Genomic DNA, 10,851 nt, shown 5'->3' on the forward strand with positions numbered 1-10,851 from the left:
TATGAACAAGTTGAAGGGAAATACAAAGATATAGTCGAAAGAATCTCAGGGAAACACATACGGCATGTAACGTGTTAAATGCCAAGGAAATATTTTGCAAGTATCAACCCATAATCCTTCACCTTAAATTTAAAGCAATTGTGGAAAACATATTTACACTTCAAAGTTATTGTCGACCATCAATATATTTTCCACACGGACTGCATAGACATATATATTTACCTTCACGTAAAATAAATTGCGGAGACTTGTACTTATGCAAAGCATAAGGCAATTTTAGTCAGCCAATCTCGAGGAGCTTGCTTGAGACTCTAAATATGGCGCAAATAGAAAAACGTTGGTGCTTAGTAGATTTGTTCAACAGGATGGGTCAAGGTCCGAATCAGGCAGCTTCATGGAAGGCGATGTTATTGTTGTGATATTATATGCCATAATCGACCCTCCATCTTCAAAAGCAGCCACCATCTTCAAGCCCTACTCTATGACGGGTATGTGTCTAAGTGGCTCTAGATTCACGGATCCAGGTTGGGTCCAAGAATTGTCATGCCAATCTGAACCTCGGGCAACTGAAGATTTTACTATCTTTCAAATTTGATGTAATCTAAAACAATATAGAACTATATATTACAATGTCTAGCCTATTCTATACATCAACTAATTGAGAACTCGAGTGCTGTTTTGCCAGCGAACAAAGGAAACGATTGAGCGACTTTTCAGCAGCTGTTAGTTCAGTGCTCTTTACTGGGATCTCTTCAGTGCCACTCTGCCGATTTTGTAGATTATGCACTTTCCGGACAAGTTTCCGCAACTCCTGCAAATACAAATTTTCTTAGTACCGTCCTTACAAGAACAGCAATTAACAATAATATAAAAGGACGAAACAATTTTGAAAGGTTCCCATCATGAAGTGGATTCAGCTACTCAGCAAATGGGATATAACATCGGCAGCTTGGTTCGACAGGAGAATGCCAAGGATTTTAGTCTTTTCCAATGTTCTATGCTTACACATATTAACTCTTTTTCAAGTTCCATTACCGTATTCCAGAATCCTTTGATGAAACTCCAGAATATATCTGGGTTATGTCTACATGTTCAAAATTTTTATTTCATCACAAAGTTTTATGAAAAAAGCCAATTTTTAATGTACTACTATTAGTTATGAATATCAGGTATTTCATATCTTGAGTAACTACTGTATTCAACTGTACCATCTCCAAGCAGAATTTATATAAAAAAATTTATCGACAAGTGTTGGCACCTATTGATCTTTGAAAAGAAAAAACAAGCAAAAAGAAGAAATGTATCAGTTATGTCAAAAAGGTTCAAACTACCATCCAGAAAAAAATACACAATTTTGAAAGATTGAGGTGTGCGTGCCGTGCCTGCTCCAATCTTCACGTTCATTAATCTTGAACTTGAATTGAAAGCTTCAAGTTTTGATTGATCCTTAACAAGAACTTTGGTATTGAGCTTGGAGTATACTTGTGCGCCATTGATGTTTCCATCACTTGAATGGAATGGTTTACATTCTCAGGGTATACACTCAAAATGTAAACCATTTCATTCAAGTGATGGAAAACATCTATGGCACACAAGTATATTCTTCCCCATTGTATCACTTTCACACGTATGGGTGTATTACGTATTCTTTCTCATTGTATATCACTTGCGAACTGTAAATTAAATATGTTCAAGTCTTATACTTTGTCAGGATAACAATTTAAGAAGGGGAGGGAAAAGGATGGTAGGGTAAGGAATGGGAAAGGGGGAGCAGGAGGAGAACAAAACTATCTGTTACGTATAGGACATAGGGTAGAAAGAGAAAGACAAAAATCCATCCCTCATCTAGATAGAATTTGAGTTAAGAAGGAAAGGATGGGAGGAGATTAGAAAGGTTCTATCTCTTTTTATTTTTAAAGAAAAACTGATATTAATAATCCCACCTTTCACTCATCCACCCGGAACAATCCCACATTTTGAATATTTTCTAATAATCCAATCTTTCATATTTATTTGTCATCAACATACCCTTGAACTTAAAAATCTACTATTTTAGGTTACCCTTATTTAAAGAAAAAGGACAAGTAAAAAAAGAAAAGAAACCCTAAACCACTCTTCCACCACCCCCCACCAATGCACCACCATAGGTCCACCCCTTTTCTACCCCTTACGCTTGCGACCTTAGCACCCCTCCCCCACCCCTGCGCAGTGTGCACCCAACCCTTCCGTCACACCACATCTTTACCGGCATTCGAACCAACCACTCCCATTTAGGGTTGTGTGTGGTGGTTTTGGGGTGAAAGTGATGAGTGATAGGATTGCACGTGGTGGTTCTTTGGTGAATTCACGAGTGGAAGTGAGTTCTTGGGCTGTGTGTCTCGCCTGAATTCAAAGGTGGTGGTGACTGGTGAGTAGTGTTGCATGTGGTAGTTTTGGGCTTAAGTCGAAGGTGGAGGATCAAATGGTGGTGGAAGGGTTGAGGGAAAGGGAAGTAGTTGCTAAAGGTGGTAGAAGGGGTGGGGGATAGGAAATGGGTGTTTTTTTATTTTTCTTTTTTAACTAAGTTAACATGTTAACAAGTTGTTGTGAGCATATAGATATGAAAGGTTGTATTATTAGAAAATAATTAAAAGGTGCGATTATTCAGGGCAGAAGAGTGAAAGGTGGGATTCTTAATATTAATTTTTCCTACTTTTTATTTACAAAATCTTTTCAAAGTTGAAAAGATTTGGAAGAAAATCACGAGCCTTCCTCATCCTTCATTACTTGAACACAAACATCGTATACCAGCCATTCTTCAAGGTGATGTATTACATGATTCAAGAATAAGAATATGCATGTAACTTGTAAGAGATATATTTTGTCAAGTTACCAAGCCAATTATATTGAATTTTTCCTACCTTTATCCCAAATTTTACACTTGATTATCTATTCATATCCCTACAACTCTCTCTCAGCTCACTTGTTATCCGAACAAAGAATTTTTAATCCCTCTAAATCTGTCTCCTTTCTTCCCTCCATTTCCCTCCATTTAAACAAAGTGTTATGCTTATAATTAGTGAATATCGATGAGTTAAAGTTGCCTCACGAACAGGTCATGCCTATCAACCTTTGGTCTTGGTAAAGTGAAGTCCTTTGGAAGAGAATTAGAAGCACAAGTGACAAGCCTAGTTGATCCCTTAACAAGACTTAAATGATTTAAGCTAATATTTCTTCACCTGCCTAGATTCCGAGTCCAGCACTAGAGCACCATCCATTAACCACCTTAACCACTCAGCCTTCTTATAGGTATGTGAAATGACATACAATATCAACATAATTATGAAATATTTGACTTTAATCTCTGTCTAGGTCTATTAGCATTGACAACTGGTTCTGGGACTAATGCACGTGAGATACTGGAGGATTCAGTAACTCCAATATCATAGGCTCTCAGGTCAAGATCTGAATCATCAAAAGTTACATCAGTGTGTGTTTATGTTGGCTTCATTATATTCTTGCATTGGTCTGTTGGATGCGGATATTAAAATACTGATATTTCGTTTGTTTTGGATTATGATTTCAGTTGTTAGATTGTTTGGTGGTCATCACCTGTATTGGTGGAGAAGAACTAGAAGAAACTGAAACGGTCAATGCAGATAATGTGGGATGTTGTGCATCCTAAATCTAGCACCAATGAATGCACTTGCTCTTATTTGATTCCTTAGGTGATTGTAAGTCTAATGTTTATCCTCTAATTCTACTTTGTGCATATTTACTATAAGAAATAGAAGACAAATAAGATTTTAAGAGGTTGAAAACAAGTACTAAGAAGCTCTGTATAAAAATAAAGGGGATGTGGTTAACTACATAAAGTTAAGCTTATGAGACCCACACCAAGAAGCCATGAGAGAAGGTGAACATCTTAAAGATGTACACGCATTTCCAAAAATCAATTTGCTTTAAATGTAACGATGATCTCCTATGGAATATGTTCATATATGTGCCCAACAAATGAAGTATAACAAGGTAAAGAAAAATGTTCGCCCGTGGTTTAAAATTACTCATTTCGTTCCTTAATGAAATTTTCATAAGGAATGTTCACGGGAATTAAGAAAAATAGAATCTTTTAGATAGTGGATGTATTATTTTATTGATTAATAAATTTGATGGAGGGAAAGTAGAGACCATAAACATTAAATAAATATTAAAAGAGAGTTAGTGAAAAAAAATATGGAGATCACAACCAATAAAAAAATATTTTTATAACGTTAGTGAGAAAAATATGGGGACCATAAGGAATATAAAAATATTAAAATAAAGTTAGTGGAAGATATGTGAGGACCACAAGCATTATTAAAATATTAAAATAAAGATGAACAAGGTTATTTTTATACAAAATCATGATATAATAGAAAGATTCTTTGAGGGAACTGAACCATGTATGGTTCAGGTCCTGATTCATGGTCTTGTGATTAATTGAGAAAGGAAGAACAGTCCAAGGCAATGGGACTAATGTACCAGTTTCTGATCCAGAGATACGAAGACACAAAAGTTGATGAGAATAATTATGTAATTGTATAGTTCGTTTATTTTGTTGTTTGTCAAATAAACTCCAAGTGTTAAGGAGGTAGTTAGAAGTTAGTTAAAACTCACATTGCTATTTTGTATTAAAAAGGCATGTGCCTAACATGTGCTTAGTCTTTGATCCTTGCCTATATAAGGAGGCATCTACACATTGTATGATTTAGCTTTTGATGATAAAAAAATAACATTCTAAGAGATTAGAATTTTAGAGAGAGGTTTTCTCTTTCAAGGGGAATTGCAGGTGCTTGTCCTAACCTATGATCCTTCCTTTGTGAGTGAAGCAAAGAGAAAAACCATAACATTTCCATCTAGCGTTTGTGAGTGAAGCATTGGTGAGGTTGGAGGGTAAGGTCTGGGTGGTAAGTGAAGCCATTACAGTTCTACTCAAGATCAACATTGCTTGATCATATCCTTGTTCATATTAGTGATTCTTGAAGGGCCTTCGAATTTTTTGCAAAACAACCAAGTTTGGTCTAATCTTTGGGTCATACTCGGTGCAGGAACAACAAATGGAACACCCTAAAATGGCAAATGAGAACTTATTTAAGGAATGGAGGAAGTATTTTGGAAAACTGTGGTGGGTAGTGGAAAAAAGGCATGTCACATAAGTATATTAAACTCCAAAATATGTATAAGAAAATAAAAACCAATATCAAAGGTATGAGGGAGCAACCAAAGATCTTTCAATCATGATTTGTATACATCAATGTTTTGTCCTTTGCTATTTGCAATGGTCTTAGATAAGATAACAAGACATATCCGAGAAGTTTCATAATGCATGTTTGCTAATAAAACTATGCTGGGTACGTCCACTTTTACAAATTATGATAGCGAACAACATGCACCATAAAATTAAGTTGGAGCACACCATGAATAGAGTTGAAGCAAGACAAAGTATATGGAATGTGGTTTTAGAGCGGATGAGCATAGCAAAGTTATATACAATAGAGCTTTGTTCAAAAGGGTGTTTCAAGTACCTTGGGACAATTTTTCACAAGAACGAAGATAAAGATTAAGATGTTAAATATATAATTCTATATGGGTGGCTCAAATAGAGAAATGCGAACATTTTATTGCGTGACTAAGATGTGGCACCAGGTTAAATGAAAAGTATTACCACTAGAGAAACCCAACTATGAGTCAAAATATTTGGCTTTCAGAAAAGATTATCGTATGAAGTTGGAGGTAGCTGAGATGTTGATATGTTAAAATGGATGAGAAAACATACCTTAAAGAATGGAATTTGAAATAAAAACATAAGAAAGGGTTTTGATCTTGCATAAGACAAAATGAGAGAAATGTTAACATTAGCTTGGTCATGTGCAAAAAAGACCGAAAATGCAAGTTAGAAAAGTAAATGGCTAGTTCAGAAAATAAAGAGGTATATTGAAAATAACTTGGATAAGAGAGAATAATGGCATAAAAAAAATAGGATTTTCAAGAACATATGACAATAAATTGAGATGAACGGATAAGAAAAAAAGTATGCAGATAATCATTGATAACGATAAAGCATAATCATTGATAATGATGATCTCTTAAGTTGATTATCTTTTGGCTCGTGTATCCCTTGTATTAGGATTAAGATTTTAAAATTGTTGTGTTGTTTATTCAATTATTACAAGGGACGACCATAACCTCATACCTCTATGAAGATTTGGTGAATCTTCAACCGTAATTCTAGTGATTAGATTGAATTACACCAAATTATTGATGATGCAAGGTCGTATTTATTGATTCCTAAATGAAAAAAGAATGCTTCACTTTTACACTCAATATATTTTTTCATGCACTTTTACACTCAATATTTCCCTTCCATGATCTAAAAAATATTTACCTTCCATGGATGATTGTGGAAACTGGTAGATAGGTTTGGTGTATCACCTAAGTTAGCTATAGTGTACGAGTATACATGCAGCACTTGTCTGCATTTGTGTATCTAGGGTTGCGTGTCAAGCAAAACCATAGGAATTTTATAGCAATAATTTGCCTTTATGCTTCTCCCCAAACCATTAGGTAGAGAGAATAGAATAAAAATGACTTTTTCAACCATGACGGCAACCAAAGGTGTTTCCCTGTATCCACATGGCTTTCCGGTGTGGGGTATACATGTTAAAAAAATTCCCAAATTTCCTTTATGCTTATGCTTGGCTATTGCCTGTCATTGTAGCGTCTTTGAAAATGGATAAGCTAGCCTAAAGGGCACAAAAGACTTCTCCTTTTCAAACTGAAGGTAAACTACATAGGCATAGGCTTTCCTTAATTTCCATGGAGTAGATTTGTCAAACTCTTATGCCTCATCACTGATTTGGTGCAGCAGTAAATTGGTCTTAAAGCTATGCGTCACCATAAATTGGTAAGTGATCTTAGCTGCTCTCGTTAAACTTTTTTTTTGTCCTTACCTGATGTTCATTCCTATTTCCATGTGATTGGCCACTGAACTAAAATGAGGATCTTTAAGATTGTCTGTTTTAAGTGTCAAATAATAATCAAAATATCATGCAAATGGAAAAATAATCGGAAAATATCACTTGCTTCGATCATTCATATATTATAACTAACTTCATCATTAGCCAATAAGCTTCACTTTCTCACCCTTCTCTAGACAATAGTCCACCAAATTACAACATTAAGAGCTTTTACAGTGGCTAGGACATCCACTATCTATAAGAAGATCCTAATATATCAGGAATTACACAACTAACATAAAGAGATGCTCAGGAATCAGGTCTGGTGCACCCATCATGTCGATGGATATGGATGACGAGCCAAACAGCTAACTGGTGGGAATGGATGACAGTGGGAACACGACAGGTCATGCATTGGATTTTCCTTTTTCTCCTCCTAAACATTATGTTTTCATAAAACAGAAATAGGAAACTAACTTGAGATAGCTTCCCACGGGATACATTTCAGCTATCTTAAATGTTAGAACGAACACTTTCAAAGTGCTTTCAGTTATCTTAATTTCCGGGAAAAGGGGATCTCAAGTCTCAATAATCAGATCGTCATCTTACCTGGCGGTCAAAATCCACAGTATCAATAGAATAGACTTCATTGCTTGTTTGGATATCCTTTTCGATAAGACCATTAAACCATTTGCTCGCTAGCATAACATGTTCACCAGAATACTGTAGATATAGAGTCAGGAAGTTAGATACAAAGAGCCTCGATAGCTTCAAAGAAACAAGCATAAGAAGAGACATGAATTTCCTTGTTTGAATTGTTCACAAGCCTCATATATATTTGCAACACCAATACCCTTCAAGAACGTAAATGAAGATTAAAGCATTGTAAAGTTTAAAAGAGTACTAAACATGTGGTCTATGGGTTTAAGATCGCATGCTCTGCAGGAATCAGATAATGCACCAGGAAAAAACTACAGCGATTATTCAAAAGCTTTGGTTTTTGGATATAATCCAATAAGGTCAATCTTTCGCTTTCTCTTTCTCACACCGTCTATGTTCTAATTCAAGAATTAAAGTTGACAGTTATGCCATTCATCTTAACATTACCCATTTTTCTCCTACAGAAAATTCCAAACAAATTACTGAAAGTAGGCCTAATTTAAAAAGCTTGTATGCTCGTGAAGTAATGATGATTCAATCACTCTATCCCACAACATCTCTATTTGATAATCACCAAAAAAATCAGAAACTTTAGACTTAACTAATGCTACACGTGAATTTGGTATTTGGTGGACAGAGTAAATTACCTCAATTTCCTGCTCGGATTCGGATTCAGATTCAGATTCAGATTCATTAAACAACTCTTTGGGGCTTTGATCAACCTGTTTTTCTAAGCCGGCCAAGGCTTGAAATCTAGATTGATCACCATCTTTGGTAGCTTGAATTAAAGCTCCTAGCAAATCTGGCTGTGCATCAGCATCTCGAAGCAGTCTACCTGCCCAGTTCAATTGTCATGCACTTATCAACGAGATTCACAGATTTCAAACATAAAAAAAGCTGCTGTAATTCAACAATAAACAAAGTAAATCAAACAACTTGATCATCATCCAAGGTGGGCACATTTTACATGATATTCTCAACATATTGCATGACTCTAAATACAAAAAAAAAAAAAAAAAAAAAAAAAAACGCTTCAACAACAAATAGCATCAGCAATATCAAATATAGACTTCATTTAATGTTTAAAGATCTTCATAACTAATATATGCAAGTCATAATATGCACACACAATGCAATAACATCAGAAAACGAAAATGCAGACACAAAGGCTTGTTTCCATAGGTACAAAGAAACAATTTTCAGACACATACTTTAGGGGAACAGGATCCTCCCATTTTCTTATGGGAAATGGATGTTTTCTAAATCATGGTTGGAGGTTGAAAATGTGCGGATGGGGAGAATATAAGAATTTTCGAGCTCAAGACGTCCAAAAACCTTCATTTACGAATGAACATGCACCTCTTCTAGGAAAATAAAAGGCTCCTATTTCTTCCAAAACACCACGAAAATATTTATCACTACCTATGTAGTTGAACTGCCTTCTTTTCCCTTCACGAACATCAGATCCTAGTCTCTGCCACATAAATAAATGTAAACAATTTAATTACAATTCAATCCTCCCTTCACTTAGAATTTCAAAATCTACAGCCAAGGAGATACTTCAAAAAAAAACATTTCAAATTCTCACCCACCTTAACCAACATTAAAGCCTCGAAAACCTCTTCCTCGAGTGAAGCGGCCCTGCACATCAATTTTATCTAATAAAACAAACAGAAAACAACTTGATATGGAAAAAGAAATTTATTAATGTACAAATATCATCATACATCCATGGGATGAGGAATCCCAAAAATCATAATCTAAAATATCACATTCCAATTGCTTCTACATAAGTCATTTAGCGAGCATTGTTAAAATAAACCATGCGCCTAAGCCTAAGAGATGCCATAAAGAGATGCCAATTGCTAAAAAACCACCTTCTCCCATAGCAACTGTATTGTACCGATCATTGAAAATTCTCCTATTTTTCTCCAGAAATATGGACCATACAATAACAAAAGAGAAAATCACCCACATCTTTTTAAGATCTCTATCCACAATGGTAATTGATCAAAAGAAATTCTCCAATCCTTCTTGGAGCAACCCAATCTTTGCCCCTAATCTTAAACAATCGCTGCCATAATTCACTTGCCATCTTGCCATAAAAACAGAAAAATCGTCCTACATCACATTTAATAGCAAGTCGATTGATACCTTATCATTTGAATTTGATCACGTTAAATAGCAAAACTTCACTTCATTATCTAATGTGGTCAATGTAGCTATAAACAACTTTCAGCAATATAAACATAAAGGAAAAAACAATATAATAAGTTCAATTAGAAATGATACAAAATTAATTCCAAGAAAAATAGAACGTAAACAAATATATTAACCAAAAAATGTGCACTACTCACCTCATAATCTACTCTAATCTTCACCACAATAGGGGATTTAAATTTATTTTTCTATAGCAATAGTAGCACGGTAATACAAATAAAACCTTAGAGAAAATATAACAGCACATAGTCAATGCCACAAACATTGTTTCACCACAGAGAGAATGAATATAGCAACTAAAAATATTAATGCCCATCACAAACATTGTCCCTTATTTCGAGGGGGCCAAAGATTTATAGTTCTTTGGTTCAATACGTCATGTGAAGTTTTAACTTACGTAAAATTGCACATGATCGTTTACTACCAAGGGTCAATTGATAACAACTTTTTGTTTGTGTTATTATTAACAAGGTAAGGTTAAGTACATCTGACCAACCCAAACCCCACCCTAGATGGTTACCACTAAGAGCCACTAAATGGCATTTGGAGTAATGAATGAAATATATTACTACTACCAACATAAAAAGAAACTTTCTACAGTCATTTAATAGTCTATATTGATCTTCACAAAACCAAAAAACTTCTCGACAAAGAAAAAAACTTGTTATGGTCATTTCATAATCAAATAGGATTACACTATACCTACTTCATAATCATTATCAAGTTTAAACATTTCCCCAAATATGGGGGAACCTAAGTTATTGTTGTGGTTTTACCATCACACAAATCCAACTGAAACCCATCAAGAAGAAAACTTTATACACCCTTATAATCAGCTAAAACTACATAATACCACTTCATAGTTCATATACATTATCGAACTTTAATATTTCACCAAAAATAAAGGAATCCAAATCATTGTATAGGTTTTACCATCTCACAAATCTAATTCAAACTTCAAAGGAAAAAAAAAACTTTCTACACCCACTTCATAATC

At 34.8% G+C, this 10,851-nt stretch overlaps 1 protein-coding gene and 1 long non-coding RNA gene across 2 annotated transcripts in view; one reads left to right on the top strand and one right to left on the bottom strand.

Moving 5' to 3' along the window:
• Positions 1-92: 92 nt before the first annotated feature.
• Positions 93-10,851, bottom strand: part of LOC130798966 (uncharacterized) — a 12,046-nt gene continuing 1,287 nt past the window's right edge. Inside the window, exons 2-6 of the mRNA XM_057662057.1 lie at positions 9,227-9,275; positions 9,057-9,108; positions 8,282-8,469; positions 7,584-7,697; positions 93-811 (exon numbers count right to left, since the gene is read on the bottom strand). Of these exons, the coding sequence (XP_057518040.1) occupies positions 644-811; positions 7,584-7,697; positions 8,282-8,469; positions 9,057-9,108; positions 9,227-9,275 (571 nt within the window). The 3' untranslated portion in view covers positions 93-643. The remainder of the gene's footprint in view (positions 812-7,583; positions 7,698-8,281; positions 8,470-9,056; positions 9,109-9,226; positions 9,276-10,851) is intronic.
• Positions 6,810-10,851, top strand: part of LOC130798967 (uncharacterized) — an 8,374-nt gene continuing 4,332 nt past the window's right edge. Inside the window, exon 1 of the long non-coding RNA XR_009039158.1 lies at positions 6,810-6,922. This is a non-coding gene — a long non-coding RNA (uncharacterized LOC130798967). The remainder of the gene's footprint in view (positions 6,923-10,851) is intronic.

Source organism: Amaranthus tricolor, chromosome 13, assembly GCF_026212465.1.
Source record: "Amaranthus tricolor cultivar Red isolate AtriRed21 chromosome 13, ASM2621246v1, whole genome shotgun sequence".
NCBI lineage: Eukaryota > Viridiplantae > Streptophyta > Magnoliopsida > Caryophyllales > Amaranthaceae > Amaranthus > Amaranthus tricolor.